Source organism: Ascaphus truei, chromosome 6, assembly GCF_040206685.1.
Source record: "Ascaphus truei isolate aAscTru1 chromosome 6, aAscTru1.hap1, whole genome shotgun sequence".
Lineage (NCBI taxonomy): Eukaryota > Metazoa > Chordata > Amphibia > Anura > Ascaphidae > Ascaphus > Ascaphus truei.
The window spans coordinates 120,238,214-120,260,657 of NC_134488.1; the positions used below are offsets into that span (position 1 = coordinate 120,238,214).

The following is a 22,444-nucleotide window of genomic DNA, read 5'->3' on the forward strand; positions in this document are numbered from 1 at the left end:
TATAGATATGTAGTGACAATGAGCATGGCACCATCTATATGTATATACTGTAATAGTGGTGTGCATGTGGCACCCTATTTAAAGTCCACAGAAGCAGTGCACACAGCACTTAATTTAGGTGTACTGGCAGTGTGTACAGTACCCTGTATATTGGGCTGTGTGTACAGTATGACACAGTATTTCCTTATCTTTATCAGGAGTGGCCAACTCAAGTCCTCAAGGGCCACTAACAGGTCAGGTTTTCAGGATTTCCCTGCTTCAGCACTGGTGGCTAAATCAGTGGCTCAGTCAATGACTAAGCCACTGATTGAGCCACCTGTGTTGAAGTAGGGATCTCCTTTAAAGGTGGCTCTGAGGACTAGCGTTGCCCACTCCTAGTTGTTAGTGCTGGTTCTGCATTGCATCGGCAGTATACATATACATACATATACTGCGTGTGGGGCTGTGCTTGTGATACTGGATGTGGGGCTGTGCTTGTGATGCTGCGTGTGAGGCTGTGCTTGTGATGCTGCGTGTGGGGCAGTGCTTGTGATACTGCATGTGGGGCAGTGCTTGTGATGCATGTGGGGCAGTGCTTGTGATACTGCGTGTGGGGCTGTGCTTGTGATGCTGCGTGTGGGGCAGTGCTTGTGATACTGCATGTGGGGCAGTGCTTGTGATGCTGCGTGTGGGGCTGTGCTTGTGATGCTGCGTGTGGGGCAGTGCTTGTGATGCTGCGTGTGGGGCTGTGCTTGTGATGCTGCGTGTGGGGCAGTGCTTGTGATGCTGCATGTGGGGCAGTGCTTGTGATACTGCATGTGGGGCTGTGCTTGTGATGCTGCGTGTGGGGCAGTGCTTGTGATGCTGCGTGTGGGGCTGTGCTTGTGATGTTGCATGTGGGGCAGTGCTTGTGATACTGCATGTGGGGCTGTGCTTGTGATGCTGCGTGTGGGGCAGTGCTTGTGATGCTGCGTGTGGGGCAGTGCTTGTGATGCTGCATGTGGGGCAGTGCTTGTGATGCTGCATGTGGGACAGTGCGTGTGATGCTGCATGTGGGGCAGTGCTTGTGATGCTGCGTGTGGGGCAGTGCTTGTGATGCTGCGTGTGGGACAGTGCTTGTGATGCTGCGTGTGGGGCAGTGCTTGTGATGCTGCGTGTGGGGCTGTGCTTGTGATGTTGCATGTGGGGCTGTGCTTGTGATGCTGCGTGTGGGGCAGTGCTTGTGATGCTGCATGTGGGGCTGTGCTTGTGATGCTGCATGTGGGGCTGTGCTTGTGATGCTGCGTGTGGGGCAGTGCTTGTGATGCTGCGTGTGGGGCTGTGCTTGTGATGCTGCGTGTGGGGCTGTGCTTGTGATGTTGCATGTGGGGCAGTGCTTGTGATGCTGCGTGTGGGGCTGTGCTTGTGATGCTGCATGTGGGGCAGTGCTTGTGATGCTGCGTGTGGGGCTGTGCTTGTGATGCTGCATGTGGGGCTGTGCTTGTGATGCTGCGTGTGGGGCAGTGCTTGTGATGCTGCATGTGGGGCAGTGCTTGTGATGCTGCGTGTGGGGCTGTGCTTGTGATGCTGCATGTGGGGCTGTGCTTGTGATGCTGCGTGTGGGGCTGTGCTTGTGATGCTGCATGTGGGGCTGTGCTTGTGATGCTGCGTGTGGGGCTGTGCTTGTGATGCTGCGTGTGGGGCAGTGCTTGTGATGCTGCATGTGGGGCAGTGCTTGTGATGCTGCGTGTGGGGCTGTGCTTGTGATGCTGCATGTGGGGCAGTGCTTGTGATGCTGCGTGTGGGGCTGTGCTTGTGATGCTGCGTGTGGGGCAGTGCTTGTGATGCTGCATGTGGGGCTGTGCTTGTGATGCTGCATGTGGGGCAGTGCTTGTGATGCTGCGTGTGGGGCAGTGCTTGTGATGCTGCGTGTGGGGCTGTGCTTGTGATGCTGCGTGTGGGGCAGTGCTTGTGATGCTGCGTGTGGGGCAGTGCTTGTGATGCTGCGTGTGGGGCTGTGCTTGTGATGCTGCGTGTGGGGCTGTGCTTGTGATGCTGCATGTGGGGCAGTGCTTGTGATGCTGCGTGTGGGGCAGTGCTTGTGATGCTGCGTGTGGGGCTGTGCTTGTGATGCTGCGTGTGGGGCAGTGCTTGTGATGCTGCGTGTGGGGCAGTGCTTGTGATGCTGCGTGTGGGGCTGTGCTTGTGATGCTGCATGTGGGGCAGTGCTTGTGATGCTGCGTGTGGGGCTGTGCTTGTGATGCTGCATGTGGGGCAGTGCTTGTGATGCTGCGTGTGGGGCTGTGCTTGTGATGCTGCATGTGGGGCTGTGCTTGTGATGCTGCATGTGGGGCTGTGCTTGTGATGCTGCGTGTGGGGCAGTGCTTGTGATGCTGCGTGTGGGGCTGTGCTTGTGATGCTGCGTGTGGGGCTGTGCTTGTGATGCTGCGTGTGGGGCTGTGCTTGTGATACTGCATGTGGGGCTGTGCTTGTGATGCTGCGTGTGGGGCAGTGCTTGTGATGCATGTGGGGCAGTGCTTGTGATGCTGCGTGTGGGGCAGTGCTTGTGATACTGCGTGTGGGGCAGTGCTTGTGATGCTGCGTGTGGGGCAGTGCTTGTGATGCTGCGTGTGGGGCAGTGCTTGTGATGCTGCATGTGGGGCAGTGCTTGTGATGCTGCGTGTGGGGCAGTGCTTGTGATGCTGCATGTGGGGCAGTGCTTGTGATGCTGCATGTGGGGCAGTGCTTGTGATGCTGCATGTGGGGCAGTGCTTGTGATGCTGCGTGTGGGGCAGTGCTTGTGATGCTGCATGTGGGGCAGTGCTTGTGATGCTGCATGTGGGGCTGTGCTTGTGATACTGGATGTGGGGCAGTGCTTGTGATGCTGCATGTGGGGCAGTGCTTGTGATGCTGCGTGTGGGGCAGTGCTTGTGATACTGCATGTGGGGCAGTGCTTGTGATGCTGCGTGTGGGGCTGTGCTTGTGATGCTGCGTGTGGGGCAGTGCTTGTGATGCTGCGTGTGGGGCAGTGCTTGTGATGCTGCATGTGGGGCAGTGCTTGTGATGCTGCGTGTGGGGCAGTGCTTGTGATGCTGCGTGTGGGGCTGTGCTTGTGATGCTGCGTGAGGGGCAGTGCTTGTGATGCTGCGTGTGGGGCAGTGCTTGTGATGCTGCGTGTGGGGCAGTGCTTGTGATGCTGCGTGAGGGGCTGTGCTTGTGATGTTGCATGTGGGGCAGTGCTTGTGATGCTGCATGTGGGGCAGTGCTTGTGATGCTGCGTGTGGGGCTGTGCTTGTGATGCTGCGTGTGGGGCTGTGCTTGTGATGCTGCATGTGGGGCTGTGCTTGTGATGCTGCGTGTGGGGCAGTGCTTGTGATGCTGCGTGTGGGGCTGTGCTTGTGATGCTGCGTGTGGGGCTGTGCTTGTGATGCTGCGTGTGGGGCAGTGCTTGTGATGCTGCGTGTGGGGCAGTGCTTGTGATGCTGCATGTGGGGCAGTGCTTGTGATGCTGCATGTGGGGCTGTGCTTGTGATGTTGCATGTGGGGCTGTGCTTGTGATGCTGCGTGTGGGGCAGTGCTTGTGATGCTGCGTGTGGGGCAGTGCTTGTGATGCTACGTGTGGGGCAGTGCGTGTGATGCTGCGTGTGGGGCAGTGCTTGTGATGCTGCGTGTGGGGCAGTGCTTGTGATGCTGCATGTGGGGCAGTGCTTGTGATGCTGCGTGTGGGGCAGTGCTTGTGATGCTGCGTGTGGGGCAGTGCTTGTGATGCTGCGTGTGGGGCAGTGCTTGTGATGCTGCGTGTGGGGCAGTGCTTGTGATGCTGCATGTGGGGCAGTGCTTGTGATGCATGTGGGGCAGTGCTTGTGATGCTGCGTGTGGGGCAGTGCTTGTGATGCTGCATGTGGGGCAGTGCTTGTGATGCTGCGTGTGGGGCTGTGCTTGTGATGCTGCGTGTGGGGCAGTGCTTGTGATGCTGCGTGTGGGGCAGTGCTTGTGATGCTGCGTGTGGGGCAGTGCTTGTGATGCTGCATGTGGGGCAGTGCTTGTGATGCATGTGGGGCAGTGCTTGTGATGCTGCGTGTGGGGCAGTGCTTGTGATGCTGCATGTGTTGCAGTGCTTGTGATGCTGCGTGTGGGGCAGTGCTTGTGATGCTGCATGTGGGGCTGTTCTTGTGATGCTGCGTGTGGGGCTGTGCTTGTGATGTTGCATGTGGGGCTGTGCTTGTGATGCTGCGTGTGGGGCTGTGCTTGTGATGCTGCGTGTGGGGCAGTGCTTGTGATGCTGCATGTGGGACAGTGCTTGTGATGCTGCATGTGGGGCTGTGCTTGTGATGCTGCGTGTGGGGCTGTGCTTGTGATGCTGCATGTGGGGCAGTGCTTGTGATGCTGCGTGTGGGGCAGTGCTTGTGATGCTGCGTGTGGGGCAGTGCTTGTGATGCTGCGTGTGGGGCAGTGCTTGTGATGCTGCGTGTGGGGCTGTGCTTGTGATGCTGCGTGTGGGGCAGTGCTTGTGATGCTGCATGTGGGACAGTGCTTGTGATGCTGCATGTGGGGCAGTGCTTGTGATGCTGCATGTGGGGCTGTGCTTGTGATGCTGCATGTGGGGCAGTGCTTGTGATGCTGCATGTGGGGCAGTGCTTGTGATGCTGCGTGTGGGGCAGTGCTTGTGATGCTGCGTGTGGGGCAGTGCTTGTGATGCTGCGTGTGGGGCAGTGCTTGTGATGCTGCATGTGGGGCAGTGCTTGTGATGCTGCGTGTGGGGCAGTGCTTGTGATGCTGCATGTGGGGCAGTGCTTGTGATGCTGCGTGTGGGGCAGTGCTTGTGATGCTGCGTGAGGGGCAGTGCTTGTGATACTGGATGTGGGGCAGTGCTTGTGATACTGCGTGTGGGGCAGTGCTTGTGATGCTGCATGTGGGGCAGTGCTTGTGATGCTGCGTGTGGGGCAGTGCTTGTGATGCTGCGTGTGGGGCAGTGCTTGTGATACTGGATGTGGGGCTGTGCTTGTGATGCTGCGTGTGGGGCAGTGCTTGTGATGCTGCGTGTGGGGCAGTGCTTGTGATGCTGCGTGTGGGGCAGTGCTTGTGATACTGGATGTGGGGCAGTGCTTGTGATGCTGCGTGTGGGGCAGTGCTTGTGATGCTGCATGTGGGGCAGTGCTTGTGATGCTGCGTGTGGGGCAGTGCTTGTGATGCTGCGTGTGGGGCTGTGCTTGTGATGCTGCGTGTGGGGCAGTGCTTGTGATGCTGCATGTGGGGCAGTGCTTGTGATGCTGCGTGTGGGGCAGTGCTTGTGATGCTGCGTGTGGGGCAGTGCTTGTGATACTGGATGTGGGGCTGTGCTTGTGATGCTGCGTGTGGGGCAGTGCTTGTGATGCTGCGTGTGGGGCAGTGCTTGTGATACTGCATGTGGGGCAGTGCTTGTGATGCTGCGTGTGGGGCAGTGCTTGTGATGCTGCGTGAGGGGCAGTGCTTGTGATACTGGATGTGGGGCAGTGCTTGTGATGCTGCGTGAGGGGCAGTGCTTGTGATACTGGATGTGGGGCAGTGCTTGTGATGCTGCGTGTGGGGCAGTGCTTGTGATGCTGCATGTGGGGCAGTGCTTGTGATACTGCGTGTGGGGCAGTGCTTGTGATGCTGCGTGTGGGGCAGTGCTTGTGATGCTGCGTGTGGGGCAGTGCTTGTGATGCTGCGTGTGGGGCAGTGCTTGTGATGCTGCGTGTGGGGCAGTGCTTGTGATACTGCGTGTGGGGCAGTGCTTGTGATGCTGCGTGTGGGGCTGTGCTTGTGATGCTGCGTGTGGGGCAGTGCTTGTGATACTGCGTGTGGGGCAGTGCTTGTGATGCTGCGTGTGGGGCTGTGCTTGTGATGCTGCGTGTGGGGCAGTGCTTGTGATGCTGCGTGTGGGGCAGTGCTTGTGATGCTGCGTGTGGGGCAGTGCTTGTGATGCTGCATGTGGGGCAGTGCTTGTGATGCTGCGTGTGGGGCAGTGCTTGTGATACTGGATGTGGGGCTGTGCTTGTGATGCTGCGTGTGGGGCTGTGCTTGTGATGCTGCGTGTGGGGCAGTGCTTGTGATGCTGCGTGTGGGGCTGTGCTTGTGATGCTGCATGTGAGGCAGTGCTTGTGATGCTGCGTGTGAGGCAGTGCTTGTGATGCTGCATGTGGGGCAGTGCTTGTGATGCTGCGTGTGGGGCAGTGCTTGTGATGCTGCGTGTGGGGCAGTGCTTGTGATGCTGTGTGTGGGGCTGTGCTTGTGATACTGGATGTGGGGCAGTGCTTGTGATGCTGCGTGTGGGGCAGTGCTTGTGATACTGCGTGTGGGGCAGTGCTTGTGATGCTGCGTGTGGGGCAGTGCTTGTGATGCTGCGTGTGGGGCAGTGCTTGTGATGCTGCGTGTGGGGCAGTGCTTGTGATGCTGCGTGTGGGGCAGTGCTTGTGATACTGGATGTGGGGCTGTGCTTGTGATGCTGCGTGTGGGGCAGTGCTTGTGATGCTGCGTGTGGGGCAGTGCTTGTGATGCTGCGTGTGGGGCAGTGCTTGTGATGTTGCGTGTGGGTTAGTGCTTGTGATGCTGCGTGTGGGGCAGTGCTTGTGATGCTGCGTGTGGGGCTGTGCTTGTGATGCTGCGTGTGGGGCAGTGCGTGTGATGCTGCGTGTGGGGCAGTGCGTGTGATGCTGCGTGTGGGGCAGTGCTTGTGATGTTGCGTGTGGGGCAGTGCTTGTGATGCTGCGTGTGGGGCAGTGCTTGTGATGCTGCATGTGGGGCAGTGCTTGTGATGCTGCGTGTGGGGCAGTGCGTGTGATGCTGCATGTGGGGCAGTGCTTGTGATGCTGTGTGTGGGGCTGTGCTTGTGATGCTGCGTGTGGGGCTGTGCTTGTGATGCTGCATGTGGGGCAGTGCTTGTGATGCTGCGTGTGGGGCAGTGCTTGTGATGCTGCGTGTGGGGCAGTGCTTGTGATGCTGCATGTGGGGCAGTGCTTGTGATGCTGCATGTGGGGCAGTGCTTGTGATGCTGCGTGTGGGGCAGTGCTTGTGATGCTGCGTGTGGGGCAGTGCTTGTGATGCTGCGTGTGGGGCAGTGCTTGTGATGCTGCGTGTGGGGCAGTGCTTGTGATGCTGCATGTGGGGCAGTGCTTGTGATGCTGCATGTGGGGCAGTGCTTGTGATGCTGCATGTGGGGCAGTGCTTGTGATGCTGCGTGTGGGGCAGTGCTTGTGATGCTGCGTGTGGGGCAGTGCTTGTGATGCTGCATGTGGGGCAGTGCTTGTGATGCTGTGTGTGGGGCAGTGCTTGTGATGCTGCGTGTGGGGCAGTGCTTGTGATACTGCATGTGGGGCTGTGCTTGTGATGCTGCATGTGGGACAGTGCTTGTGATGCTGCGTGTGGGGCTGTGCTTGTGATGCTGCATGTGGGGCTGTGCTTGTGATGCTGCATGTGAGGCTGTGCTTGTGATGCTGCGTGTGAGGCTGTGCTTGTGATGCTGCGTGTGGGGCAGTGCTTGTGATGCTGCGTGTGGGGCAGTGCTTGTGATGCTGCATGTGGGGCTGTGCTTGTGATGCTGCGTGTGGGGCTGTGCTTGTGATGCTGCATGTGGGGCTGTGCTTGTGATGCTGCATGTGGGGCAGTGCTTGTGATGCTGCATGTGGGGCTGTGCTTGTGATGCTGCGTGTGGGGCAGTGCTTGTGATGCTGCGTGTGGGGCAGTGCTTGTGATGCTGCATGTGGGGCAGTGCTTGTGATGCTGCGTGTGGGGCAGTGCTTGTGATGCTGCGTGTGGGGCAGTGCTTGTGATGCTGCGTGTGGGGCTGTGCTTGTGATGCTGCATGTGGGGCAGTGCTTGTGATGCTGTGTGTGGGGCAGTGCTTGTGATGCTGCGTGTGGGGCAGTGCTTGTGATGCTGCGTGTGGGGCAGTGCTTGTGATACTGGATGTGGGGCTGTGCTTGTGATACTGCATGTGGGGTTGTGCTTGTGATGCTGCGTGTGGGGCAGTGCTTGTGATGCTGCATGTGGGGCAGTGCTTGTGATGCTGCATGTGGGGCTGTGCTTGTGATGCTGCGTGTGGGGCTGTGCTTGTGATGCTGCATGTGGGGCAGTGCTTGTGATGCTGCATGTGGGGCTGTGCTTGTGATGCTGCATGTGGGGCAGTGCTTGTGATGCTGCGTGTGGGGCTGTGCTTGTGATGCTGCATGTGGGACAGTGCGTGTGATGCTGCATGTGGGGCAGTGCTTGTGATGCTGCGTGTGGGGCAGTGCTTGTGATGCTGCGTGTGGGACAGTGCTTGTGATGCTGCGTGTGGGGCAGTGCTTGTGATACTGCATGTGGGGCTGTGCTTGTGATGCTGCATGTGGGGCAGTGCTTGTGATGCTGCGTGTGGGGCAGTGCTTGTGATGCTGCATGTGGGGCTGTGCTTGTGATGCTGCATGTGGGGCAGTGCTTGTGATGCTGCGTGTGGGGCTGTGCTTGTGATGCTGCATGTGGGACAGTGCGTGTGATGCTGCATGTGGGGCAGTGCTTGTGATGCTGCGTGTGGGGCAGTGCTTGTGATGCTGCGTGTGGGGCAGTGCGTGTGATGCTGCATGTGGGGCAGTGCTTGTGATGCTGCGTGTGGGGCAGTGCTTGTGATGCTGCGTGTGGGGCAGTGCTTGTGATGCTGCGTGTGGGGCATTGCTTGTGATGCTGCGTGTGGGGCAGTGCTTGTGATGCTGCGTGTGGGGCTGTGCTTGTGATGCTGCGTGTGGGGCTGTGCTTGTGATGCTGCGTGTGGGGCTGTGCTTGTGATGCTGCATGTGGGGCAGTGCTTGTGATGCTGCATGTGGGGCAGTGCTTGTGATGCTGCGTGTGGGGCTGTGCTTGTGATGCTGCATGTGGGGCAGTGCTTGTGATGCTGCATGTGGGGCAGTGCTTGTGATGCTGCATGTGGGGCTGTTCTTGTGATGCTGTGTGTGGGGCTGTGCTTGTGATGCTGCGTGTGGGGCAGTGCTTGTGATGCTGCATGTGGGGCAGTGCTTGTGATGCTGCGTGTGGGGCAGTGCGTGTGATGCTGCGTGTGGGGCAGTGCTTGTGATGCTGCATGTGGGGCAGTGCTTGTGATGCTGCATGTGGGGCAGTGCTTGTGATGCTGCATGTGGGGCAGTGCTTGTGATGCTGTGTGTGGGGCAGTGCTTGTGATGCTGCGTGTGGGGCAGTGCTTGTGATGCTGCGTGTGGGGCAGTGCTTGTGATGCTGCGTGTGGGGCAGTGCTTGTGATACTGCATGTGGGGCAGTGCTTGTGATGCTGCGTGTGGGGCAGTGCTTGTGATGCTGCGTGTGGGGCAGTGCTTGTGATGCTGCATGTGGGGCAGTGCTTGTGATGCTGCATGTTGGGCAGTGCTTGTGATGCTGCGTGAGGGGCAGTGCTTGTGATACTGCGTGTGGGGCTGTGCTTGTGATGCTGCGTGTGGGGCAGTGCTTGTGATGCTGCGTGTGGGGCAGTGCGTGTGATGCTGCATGTGGGGCAGTGCTTGTGATGCTGCGTGTGGGGCAGTGCTTGTGATACTGCATGTTGGGCAGTGCTTGTGATGCTGCGTGTGGGGCAGTGCTTGTGATGCTGCGTGTGGGGCAGTGCGTGTGATGCTGCATGTGGGGCAGTGCTTGTGATGCTGCGTGTGGGGCAGTGCTTGTGATACTGCGTGTGGGGCAGTGCTTGTGATGCTGTGTGTGGGGCAGTGCTTGTGATGCTGCGTGTGGGGCAGTGCTTGTGATGCTGCATGTGGGGCAGTGCTTGTGATGCTGCATGTGGGGCTGTGCTTGTGATGCTGCATGTGGGGCTGTGCTTGTGATGCTGCATGTGGGGCTGTGCTTGTGATGTTGCATGTGGGGCAGTGCTTGTGATGCTGCATGTGGGGCTGTGCTTGTGATGCTGCATGTGGGGCTGTGCTTGTGATGCTGCATGTGGGGCTGTGCTTGTGATGCTGCATGTGGGGCTGTGCTTGTGATGCTGCGTGTGGGGCAGTGCTTGTGATGCTGCGTGTGGGGCAGTGCTTGTGATGCTGCGTGTGGGGCAGTGCTTGTGATGCTGCATGTGGGGCAGTGCTTGTGATGCTGCATGTGGGGCAGTGCTTGTGATGCTGCATGTGGGGCAGTGCTTGTGATGCTGCATGTGGGGCAGTGCTTGTGATGCTGCATGTGGGGCAGTGCTTGTGATGCTGCGTGTGGGGCTGTGCTTGTGATACTGCATGTGGGGCAGTGCTTGTGATGCTGCGTGTGGGGCAGTGCTTGTGATGCTGCGTGTGGGGCAGTGCTTGTGATACTGGATGTGGGGCTGTGCTTGTGATGCTGCATGTGGGGCAGTGCTTGTGATGCTGCGTGTGGGGCTGTGCTTGTGATGCTGCGTGTGGGGCTGTGCTTGTGATGCTGCGTGTGGGGCTGTGCTTGTGATGCTGCGTGTGAGGCAGTGCTTGTGATGCTGCGTGTGGGGCAGTGCTTGTGATACTGCGTGTGGGGCTGTGCTTGTGATGCTGCGTGTGGGGCTGTGCTTGTGATGCTGCGTGTGGGGCAGTGCTTGTGATGCTGCGTGTGGGGCAGTGCTTGTGATGCTGCGTGTGGGGCAGTGCTTGTGATGCTGCGTGTGGGGCAGTGCTTGTGATGCTGCGTGTGGGGCAGTGCTTGTGATGCTGCGTGTGGGGCAGTGCTTGTGATGCTGCGTGTGGGGCTGTGCTTGTGATGCTGCATGTGGGGCAGTGCTTGTGATGCTGCGTGTGGGGCAGTGCTTGTGATGCTGCGTGTGGGGCAGTGCTTGTGATGCTGCGTGTGGGGCAGTGCTTGTGATGCTGCATGTGGGGCAGTGCTTGTGATGCTGCATGTGGGGCTGTGCTTGTGATGCTGCATGTGGGGCTGTGCTTGTGATGCTGCATGTGGGGCAGTGCTTGTGATGCTGCGTGTGGGGCTGTGCTTGTGATGCTGCGTGTGGGGCTGTGCTTGTGATGCTGCGTGTGGGGCATTGCTTGTGATACTGCGTGTGGGGCTGTGCTTGTGATGCTGCGTGTGGGGCTGTGCTTGTGATGCTGCGTGTGGGGCATTGCTTGTGATGCTGCGTGTGGGGCTGTGCTTGTGATGCTGCGTGTGGGGCTGTGCTTGTGATGCTGCATGTGGGGCAGTGCTTGTGATGCTGCGTGTGGGGCAGTGCTTGTGATGCTGCGTGTGGGGCTGTGCTTGTGATGCTGCGTGTGGGGCTGTGCTTGTGATGCTGCATGTGGGGCAGTGCTTGTGATGCTGCGTGTGGGGCTGTGCTTGTGATGCTGCGTGTGGGGCATTGCTTGTGATGCTGCGTGTGGGTCTGTGCTTGTGATGCTGCGTGTGGGGCAGTGCTTGTGATGCTGCGTGTGGGGCAGTGCTTGTGATACTGCATGTGGGGCAGTGCTTGTGATGCTGCATGTGGGGCAGTGCTTGTGATGCTGCGTGTGGGGCTGTGCTTGTGATGCTGCGTGTGGGGCAGTGCTTGTGATGCTGCGTGTGGGGCTGTGCTTGTGATGCTGCGTGTGGGGCAGTGCGTGTGATGCTGCGTGTGGGGCAGTGCGTGTGATGCTGCGTGTGGGGCAGTGCTTGTGATGCTGCGTGTGAGGCAGTGCTTGTGATGCTGCGTGTGGGGCAGTGCTTGTGATGCTGCGTGTGGGTCTGTGCTTGTGATGCTGCATGTGGGGCAGTGCTTGTGATGCTGCGTGTGGGGCAGTGCTTGTGATGCTGCATGTGGGGCAGTGCTTGTGATGCTGCATGTGGGGCAGTGCTTGTGATGCTGCGTGTGGGGCAGTGCTTGTGATGCTGCGTGTGGGTCTGTGCTTGTGATGCTGCATGTGGGGCAGTGCTTGTGATGCTGCGTGTGGGGCAGTGCTTGTGATGCTGCATGTGGGGCAGTGCTTGTGATGCTGCATGTGGGGCTGTGCTTGTGATGCTGCGTGTGGGGCTGTGCTTGTGATGCTGCGTGTGAGGCAGTGCTTGTGATGCTGCGTGTGGGGCAGTGCTTGTGATGCTGCGTGTGGGTCTGTGCTTGTGATGCTGCATGTGGGGCAGTGCTTGTGATGCTGCGTGTGGGGCAGTGCTTGTGATGCTGCATGTGGGGCAGTGCTTGTGATGCTGCATGTGGGGCAGTGCTTGTGATGCTGCGTGTGGGGCAGTGCTTGTGATGCTGTGTGTGGGGCAGTGCTTGTGATGCTGCGTGTGGGGCTGTGCTTGTGATGCTGCGTGTGAGGCAGTGCTTGTGATGCTGCGTGTGGGTCTGTGCTTGTGATGCTGCATGTGGGGCAGTGCTTGTGATGCTGCGTGTGGGGTAGTGCTTGTGATGCTGCATGTGGGGCAGTGCTTGTGATGCTGCATGTGGGGCAGTGCTTGTGATGCTGCGTGTGGGGCAGTGCTTGTGATGCTGCGTGTGGTTATATTTATTTGCTGCTCATACTGTTTGTTCACTTGTTCCACCGGAATGCGCCGACGTGCAGCGATATCCTCCACCGTCTCACTGCCCTCGGAGATGATTCCCACACTCGCTGCGATGGCCTTGGCGGTGATGGGGTGATCGCCAGTAACCATGATCACCTGAGCAACAGACAAACCACTTTCATTATGCCCTGACTCGTAACACACACCGCTACTGGTTCAATTCCATGTCAATGTCTACAGATGTAGCAAGATTTACTGTCCCCGTGACAAGGTGCGAGATCACAGCCGCGCGGGCAGTATGTTCACCGGGCTTGGCTACGGTCAGCCGGCAGAATGATTTGTGTGGTTATTTATGTCATTGCAATGCAGTGTGTGTGTCCGGCAGACGGCGCACTTAATATCTTCGCCTATGATACTCAGCAGTTATCACGGTGCCGTAAGTGTGCCGCAAATTGCAAATAAATGCCGGGGATTTACACTTGGTTTTGTGCAGTGCTGAAAACAGTAAGTCTGTATGTGTCGTCAGTTCTCGCTTAGAAACTTCCACACAAAGCCCTTCAGTGTAGTAATGAACTCAAATGAAAGCTCTCTGTACATTATCATCGACAAGTTAAATCGTCACTGGGTAATGAGCCTGTTTATCGGTGACTCACAGGGATTGTCATTGTATATGGCAACGTAACAACATGGTGTACATAGCACAGAGCGTGTTAGCCAAGGGGTTCCCATAGGTACAGACAGGTGTTTTATAGAGTGAAAAAAGTGGCAGAGGCCTAAGCAAAGAAAACATGTTCTATGTCTAAAGTACAGGTGCATTCTCCGGTTGAAATCCACTTGCCAGGGACGCGACTTGTGCCGCCTGCCAGCTGTGTCCCTCTGCGGCGCGCGTTCACCCGCTAATGCTGGTAAAAAGACGGGTGGGGCACGCACATGATGCGGGTGTGTGTGTGTGTGGGGGGGGGGGGCGGGGCTAGGAGTTCCCCCGTGGGAGCCGCATGGACGGCAAGACAGAACCGGAGAGAGCATCTGTGCGATACTCAGCTTCAAATAAAGAAATCTGATAGAAAAAGCCTGCATCTACTCCGAGTTAGTATCCCAGCCCCCATTCCTAATCATTTCAGAATTACTACAATATACTGCAAATACAAATATAGGACAAAGTATCTGTTGTCTAAATTAGCATAGGTTGAACTTGATGGACGTATGTCTTTTTTCAACCTAATATGCAACTACTCTATATGGAGTGTCCTGTTGATCCCTAAAGACAATGTGTGAGAAGGTAACTCAAATAAATGGTGCAGAAACTCTGTTCCTCTGAGTCTCCCCACAATAACAGTCGTGGGTACACAGCATGTACACGTGATACTTAGTTAAGGTTGTATTGTGGGATATAGAGTGTATTGATATTGGACTCTCAGAGTCCTGCAGATTACAGCATTGTGTTTGTTTCTCAGGGTACAGCGTGTGCCCCCTTACTTACCCGGATTCCTGCAGTCCTACATTTCATGACGGCATCGGGCACAGTCGCACGGGGAGGGTCAATCATGGAGATTAATCCAGCAAAGCACAAGCCACTGGTTGGGAAATTCATCTCCTCCGTGTCAAATCTGTAACCACGGGGGTACTCCTTCTCATTCAGGTACAGGTGGCAGAAACCTGCGATGCACAGGGCAATAAGACACACTATCTGCTTTTTCCCCATTAAGTTTCTCTTTTCCCACTACAACATGGGCTATTTCTTTATAAGTCCCCCGTCCTATTACTACCTGCCCTCTAATACGGTAGATACATATGAAAAACATGGCAACTCCTAACTACCTCCTATCATTGCCCTGGACCCCCACTCTATATTGAGCATAAAGCGCGTTTCACTGTAGCTTCTCGATATAACACGTACAATCTTGCAGGGATCCCATATCCATGTGCCTATCATTTAAGCTCTCATTACTGTATGTCTGCTTCATTCCAGATGTGTGGGTGTAACCAAGTCAGACATAAAATGCAATGAGCCAAAAGAAAATTCAGCTGGCGTTGTCTGGCAACACAGCCATGCTTCCCGATGTATACACACCTGTGTATACATCGGGAAGCATGGCTGTGTAGCCAGACAAGCAGCCATATATGCAGTACCCGAACACCATCTGAATTTTCTCTTGGCTCATTGCATTTTATGTCTGACTTGGTTACACCCACACATCTGGAATGAAGCAGACATAATGAGAGCTTAAATGATAGGCACATGGATATGGGATCCCTGCAAGATTGTACGTGTTATATCGAGAAGCTACAGTGAAACGCGCTTTATGCTCAATATAGAGGTAGGGTCCAGGGCAATGATAGGAGGTAGTTAGGAGTTGCCATGTTTTTCATATGTATGTTTCTTTACAGGAGCCCTGGTGCCTGGCTAGCATCTAAAAACAGTTAACAGTCATCTCTCTACACCCAGTGTGGCCAACTCCAGTCCTCAAGGGCCACCAACAGGCCAGGTTTTAGGGATATCCCTGCATCAGCACAGGTGGCTCAATCAGTGGCTCAGTCAACAACAGCCACCTGTGCTGAAGCAGGGATATCCTTAAATCCTGACCTGTTGGTGGCCCTTGAGGACTGGACTTGGCCACTCCTGCTCTACACTGTCTTCTTTCTTCCTCAAATGTCTCCACTACACTCTGGCCTGCACGGGAGGCCACAACAACAGCGGAGAGAGGCGCCTGCTGCAGCAGGGGAGCAAATCTGGGACCCGGCAGTCAGACACGGAGCGACGCCGGGAAAGCTGGGGCCCGGCAAGAGGTCAGGTCCAACTGTCAGTGCCAGCCGGGCCCCCCGCAGCCTCCGGGCCTGGGACAACTGCCCCAGCTCTCCCCCCCTGTCGGCGGCACTGCTCCCACCCACCTCTTTCATGAAGCATTTTTTTTTTTACAACTTACATTTTATTAAGAACGTACATGGTTTACAGACATGGCATACAGTTGTAACAAAGGAACCACCTCCAGTTGGTAAAAATCAACCACATATAGGTACTTACAAATACAGACATACGGGGCAAACAGACAGACATACATACAACACAGCCCCCAGGGAAAAAGAGGGGGAAAAGGGTGTTGTAGGGGGGGAAGGGGTCCTCCTGCCATGGTTCCGCTTATTGCTTTGCGCCTACTGGCTCTCTGCGTCCGGGGAAACCGAGTGCTCTCCTCAAGTCACCCTTGACCTGCTGTAAAGTCTATCTATCTCTGTCTAGGGGTCTCTAGTCTGTCCAAATAGTCCGTTTCGTCCCAGCGTAGTGTCGTCAAGTGAGAACGCACTTTCCTCTATTAATGCCATATCGTGGCCCTTTCTACCTCTGGTATGTCTGTCTGGGCCAACCATGGCAGCCAGACTTTTAAAAAATTTGTACCAGTGTCATTGACCAAGCTCGTCAATTTTTCCATTTGGCAAACCGACCAAATCCTATTCCGAATCTTAGCAATTAGTGGGATTTCATTTTGTTTCCACCGTGCTGCGATCTCCTCTCATACCGCCATCGCAAAATGCGCCACTAATTTATTTTCACCTTTGGAGAGACCTTGTTGTGGCCTGTTGAGGAGGAACAGCCACGGGTCTAGTGGGATGTGTGTGTCTAGGATCTTATTCAGCCAATCTTTAATCGAGTCCCAGACCGGGGCAATCTTGGGGCAAGACCACAACATGTGCAACAGGTCTGCATGCTGTCCGCATTATCTTGGACACAATGGGGAGTAACTGGGCAGAAATTTAGCTAATTTTGCCTCCCCCAAATCAGACTCCCATTTAGTCATATATCCTGTTTTTTCCGTCACTGTCGCGCTAGAACCGGTTACCTCTTTGTACATCTGCGATGTGAGTCCCTTAGTGGATGTCCCTGATCGACAGAGCTTTTCGAAATTCGTTAATTGGGTGTGTGGCTGAATTGCCTGATAAAATGCTCTGATCTGGAGGTATCTAAAAACTCGGCATTGGGGATGTTTTTGCTTTATTTAAGTAGATCAAATGTTTGTATGCCTCGCCTACCCTCCAGATCTACTAGCCTATTAATAACTTTGTGTTTCCAGATAGTGAAGTCCACGTTGTTCTGGCCCGGAGCAAACATTGGATTACCCCACAGAGGGGTCATACCTGAAGATTTGTGGGTCAATTTGCATTTGAGCCTGGTGGCCTCCCATACTGAGAGCGAGTTGGTCATTGAGGATAGCGGCATTTTGGTGCCTAACCGCACCTTTTTGGGAAGCCAAATTAGATGTTCCAGCTCTAAAGGGGAGCATAGGTCTTTTACTAGAGCGACCCATCTTTTCGAATCAACGTTGGTGTGCCATTGCACAATTTGTAATAAGACAACAAGCAAGGTACCGCTAGCCCTTCAGGAAGCATTTTAATAGCACAGAGAACATTAACTAGACCACAATCTCGCTAACCCCACTTACTGACCCTCTTTGCTACTCACTACATTTCACTCATACTCCTAATGTACCTCTCTCAGTGTTTACCACGCTACTTTAACAGCAGTGATTCTCTTCTCCGGATGTCTATTTTTACACCAGCTGGTCAGGTTTTAAGGATATCCCAGCTGCAGAATAGGTGGCTCAATCAGTCCTGAAACAGGGACCGACTGAGCCACCTATTCCGAAACAGGGACCAATTGAGCCACCTATGATGAAGCTGTGCTATTCTGAAAACCTGACCTGTTGGAGCAGAGGCTTTAGGACTGGAGTTGAGCATCCATGCTCTAATGTATATTTTCGACTTGCATTGTTAAGGTTTCGGTCTCCATGCCTCTGTATATTGAACATATATCTTTCTGTATCTGCGGCTCCTATCATATCTCTCTCCTTACCCAGCACTCTCTCTCCCAAGCCTCCTAGGTCCATATATGCCGTCTGGAAAGCCTCCTTCCACTGCTCGTCCAATGGCAGTTCCTGCCCCTTTATCATGATACTGGAGCATCGTTCAAGGATGCGTTCTGGGGCTCCCTTCATCACCAGCAGGTAACGGAGGTCCAGGGGATCCTGCAGCTCATGGATGGATAGCTGGGAAGAGAAGCATCAATATTATAAGTGTTAGAAAATTCTGAACCGACATATACGTTTATGATTAACATCACAAAACATGTAACAACCCTATTCTTCAAAGGTTCAGAGATTCTTTGTAGAATTAAAAATATTATTATTAAAGGGAAAAGATGTGGGGATTCTAAATGAAGATGAATTTACATTTTTATGTAGGGAGAAAATGAAATTGCCTCGCTTTTACTTTTTCCCTAAAATTCATAAAGACATTATCAACCCACCGGGGAGACCGATTATATCGGGTATTGAGTCACTAACTAGCAACCTGTCTCACTATATTGATTGTTTTTTAAATAAATATGTGACCACTCTTATATCATATGATAAAGATACTACGGATATTATCAGGATTTTAGAAAATATTAAATGGCAAGATGATTTCATATTAATAACGGCAGATGCGACGTCCCTCGACACATCTATTACACATAGAGATGGGGTGGAAGCCATAGAGAGAATGTTGAGAACTGTTGGAGATTTTAAAGAAGACCAGATACAGTTCCTCATTGAATCCATTATGTTTATTTTAGAAAATAACTCTTTCTGGTTCAATTATAGATTTTATTTGCAAAAATGTGGTACTGCCATGGGTCCCAGGTTCGCACCGAGTTATGCCAACATGTTCATGGGCACATGGGAAGAAGACAGTATTTGGTCTAACCATGAATTCGGTGCGAACCTGGTCACATGGCGGAGGTTTATTGACGATATTTTGTTCATTTGGCGAGGGACTACAGAGGAAATGGAAGCATTTTTTGTATATATGGAAGACAATCACCTCAATTTAAAATTTACAACGAAAAAAGCAAAATTGAATTGGAGTTTCTTGACCTTGTCATTTATGTAGAGAGCAGAAAATTGAAAAGCAGAACTTTCTTTAAAAAGGTAGATAGTAATAATCTTATTATGGAATCAAGTTGTCATAATCCTAATTGGATAAAAAACATTCCATATGGACAACTCCATAGAATTAAGAGGAACTGTAGAGAGGAGCATATATACCGCCAACAATCAGAGATTCTGATCAAAGAGAGGAATTATAGCCCCACTACAATATTGGGAGCTGTTAACAAGACTGATAATATCCAAAGAAAAGATCTAATAAGAGAGAAAAGTGAGATGGTTACTACTAGCAGAAATTTTAACATGTCTTTTTTAACACAATATAATAGAGAGGCACCAAAAAGTTGAAATATATTGTGCAAGCATTGGCACATTTAAAAAAATTACCCTATTCTTAAAGATCATCTACCAGAGAACCCCGATGTAAGTTTTAGAAAAGTCTCAAATCTTAAAAGTAGATTGGCCACCACTACTTTTAAAAAGAAAATAGTAAGTAATCCCACATGGCTTGATAAACCAAATGGCTTTTTTGGCTGCATTATGTGACAAGCCTGTGCACATAAAGATAAGGACAAATTACACTTCTCATCCAAAACCACTGGAGAGTCATTTGATATTGAGGGATACATCAATTGTAAATCAGAATTTGTAATCTATTTGTTGGAGTGCCCTTGCGGCCTCAAATATATAGGTTGCACGTCCAGACCACTGAGAGTGCGTATTTTATAGCACTTGGGGAATATTAAAAAAGGAATTTTATCTCTCAATGTCTCTAAACATTTTAGTATTTATCACAATTCGGACACCTCATTTTTAACTTTTAAAGGCACTGAACATATATCCAGACATTGGAGGGGTGGGGGGAGGGGGTGATAGAGTTAACAGTTTAGCTAAAAGAGAAACCTTTTGGATCCACAAGATGCAGACCTTAGTACCAAAGGGGTTAAATGTGGACATAGACATTGGTGCATTTTTAATATAATATTTATGATATCTATTTTTATATGTTTTATGTACTCAATTCCCTTTGTTTTGATAATCTTTTGGTATGCACTGTCACTTCACGGGGATGATACTTTTATGGTTAACTTTGCATGTACTGTATAGGTGTATTTGTACTCTTGAAAATATGATTATCCATTTTTTGTATTTTAATATTTATATTACATGGAAATACCTTTACGGTTTGATACAATATTGAATATCTGTTTGCCTTCTATTTTTTAGAATTACATTTAGTGTTGTTAGGTTTTTAGGATTAGTTATACAATAAATTATATAATTTGTGATGTACAGATTATTTATTTGCTTATTATGTGTATCATAGGACTATTTAAGTCAGTATTATTGTTGTATTTATTCATTCTGATTGATTCACTGCTGCTTTCCCACATCCTTCTTCACTTGTGACTAGCTGTTATGTGTTGAACGGCTGAGTATGTAAATCGCCAGTACCTCCTGCATAATTAAATCTCCTAAGTAACAATTGATTGAAAGATTGGTGCAAGACATGAGCTATAAATAGTGAACTAAAGCAATAGGAAATATGATTCCTGATGAAGCCTAGCGAAACGCGTTGAATCTGTTTCCTGGGAGGACCTGAGATCCAAGTACTGGCTGCCGAGTGTCCAGAGAGGCTACTTCCGCCCTGATTAGAGCCGTCACAGGAAGTGACGTACATGGATGCGAAGGAGTGAGCAGTCAGAGACCGGCAGAGCGCCAAGGATCAATAAAGAGTCCTCTCCAACGAATATTACATTAGAATGAAATGTGAGTGAAATATTTGTATCTGTGCAATTTATATTCAGTTTGGATACATTACACTATTGTGAGTTCTCTCTGTTTTTTTGAGCTATTACTGGATTACACAAACATACACTTCAGAGGAGGGACCATTGCAGTGCTCCCATCAGAGAGAGGTGGATCTCTGATATGCTATTTGAACTAGAAGCAATTTGTGAGTGGGACCAACATATTCTTTTAGATAAATAGTTCCCTTTTATTATTGGCTACAACATTATTTGTATTTTTATATTTACATATTTTCCACGTGTTCAACAAGCCTTCCCCTTACCTGGAAGACTACCGGCTACTTTGGGACAAGAGGACGGTCCAACTCAAGGGAACTGCTTAATTTCTTACCTCCCTTATTCTATATGATTGGTTTGCACTTTCAATTGGTGAAAGTTTAGCACACTATTCATTTTGAGGTATTTGTATTATAATACGTTTATTTGTATTTGGGTAATAATATTTTATTTGTATTGGTTTGCACTTTGCAGTTTTACTACCCATTAGTTATAGGAGTGCCTAGTTACACCCCTCATTTTCTCTATTCTTCAAAGCCCTGAGAAAACATATCCAAAACACTTCTAATGTATGAGCCTACTAGGGACAGTGTTATATAAGGGGAAATGCACCCATTAGTCGTATGATTTATACATTTGCTATTTTACACATATTGCTCAAAAGGCCCATAAATCTGCATTTCCCGGCCTTTGCCAACGTTGTTACAGATCTTCCTTTTATGTCGATTTTTCATTTTTAAGTTAATTTATTTTTGGGAAAACAGCCCACTCTTCCTCTATGACATGTAAATATAATCCTGGACAAGTGTTAAATGTAATGATGTCAATAATACTCCTACAGAGAAACCCTAGGGGCAATGGAGACTACATTTGTAGACAGATCTCCCCATTAATAGAAAGACACAGGGACACACACGATAGCGTTTTTATTCTGGGTATGTGGTCCTATCCTCTCACCTGGAACTTGTTGGTGGAGTTAAACGGTACTTCCGTCGCCTTCTTGAAGCGATCTCTGTATTCCGTCACATTCCCCACTGTCAGCTCCGCGAACTTCAGCAACGCTGTCTCTGACGCATCACCAATCACGATACGCTGTGGGATCAGTGTACTACTCACTTCCCAATAAAGCAGTCAGTGCTTAACAGGGGCCCTGGGGTACTAGCATGTTCCAATTTGGTATCTCACTTTACTGGCGTATTCCCATTAAGACTGTTACTGCCATGTTCACATTACAATTCTCATGTGTGTTATGTTACTGGTGTGTGCGTACTGACACTGGAGATGTGCCATTTTTTTTCACAGAATTTAGAAAATCAGGTAACAAAAATGGCACACTGCATAATAATTAGCCAAATCCCAACACAGAAACTAATGGCATCGGGTCACTTGGCCTGTTATATGCTGCCAGTTTTGCAGAAGTCTCTAAATGTTGCAGTAATCTGGTGACAATGTTGCACCTAAAGTCTCTTTTCGATCATTCCTCAAAAAACGTTAACAATTATAGGAAGATAAATCTGAAGACATTTGCACAACTGTAACTGTCCCTGTGTTATATATGAACAATGTAACTGATATATTCACATTAAGAATGTGGTTGTTTTTAGATCATGTTACTATTATGTTCCTGGTGTGTTTCTGCAGCGGTGCCTAGTGTTACTGACATAGACAAATCAAGGCTATGTTACTGATGCCCCATGTCATTGCCATGGTATCTCAACATACCATTGTCTATGTTCCTAGCGTGTTGCTTACCCTGGGCACTGGTACCCCGTCCTGCCCGCCTTTGAAGGACGCTCTGTTGCAGAGGGTGACCACCTTACTCAGAGCTCTCCATGTGTCTGACGTCTGGTCAAAGCTTTGACCTGTAACATCAGAAGAAGGGAGTTTAAAGCAACCACACATCTGCAGCAAGACAAGGGTTTTAAATTAGCACTTGAGATTTGTAAACCTGCAGATAGTTCAGGTATTTAAATAATCCCATCTAATTTAAAAAACCTGAGCTCTGTTCACAACATCTGGATCCAGATGGCGTCCGTAGATCGGCATTCTATAATGTAAATCCATAAATCTAATTAAGGGAGGTCACCTGATTGATCCTCAGTGGTGTCAGCTGAATGGATTTGGTTGTCAAACCACAGGTGGGACACAGTCATTCTGTTTTGGGTCAGAGTTCCCGTCTTGTCAGAGCAGATCACAGATGTTGAGCCCAAGGTTTCCACAGCCTCAAGGTTCTTCACAACACAGTTCTTCCGCGCAAGACGCTTTGCTGTGAGAGAGAGACACACCTGCCAGGGCAGAGAGAAGCAGGAGGTGAGAAGGGGAGCAGGGAAATAATAGCAAATGAAACACCTG

General features: G+C 51.6%; 1 protein-coding gene across 1 annotated transcript in view; it reads right to left on the reverse strand.

Moving 5' to 3' along the window:
* The window catches only part of ATP4A (ATPase H+/K+ transporting subunit alpha), a 42,393-nt gene that overhangs the window by 8,170 nt on the left and 11,779 nt on the right, over nucleotides 1–22,444 (reverse strand). Inside the window, exons 9-14 of the mRNA XM_075606078.1 lie at nucleotides 22,179–22,377; nucleotides 21,845–21,954; nucleotides 21,050–21,184; nucleotides 17,210–17,402; nucleotides 13,847–14,022; nucleotides 12,386–12,522 (exon numbers count right to left, since the gene is read on the reverse strand). Coding sequence (XP_075462193.1) covers nucleotides 12,386–12,522; nucleotides 13,847–14,022; nucleotides 17,210–17,402; nucleotides 21,050–21,184; nucleotides 21,845–21,954; nucleotides 22,179–22,377 — 950 coding nt within the window. The remainder of the gene's footprint in view (nucleotides 1–12,385; nucleotides 12,523–13,846; nucleotides 14,023–17,209; nucleotides 17,403–21,049; nucleotides 21,185–21,844; nucleotides 21,955–22,178; nucleotides 22,378–22,444) is intronic.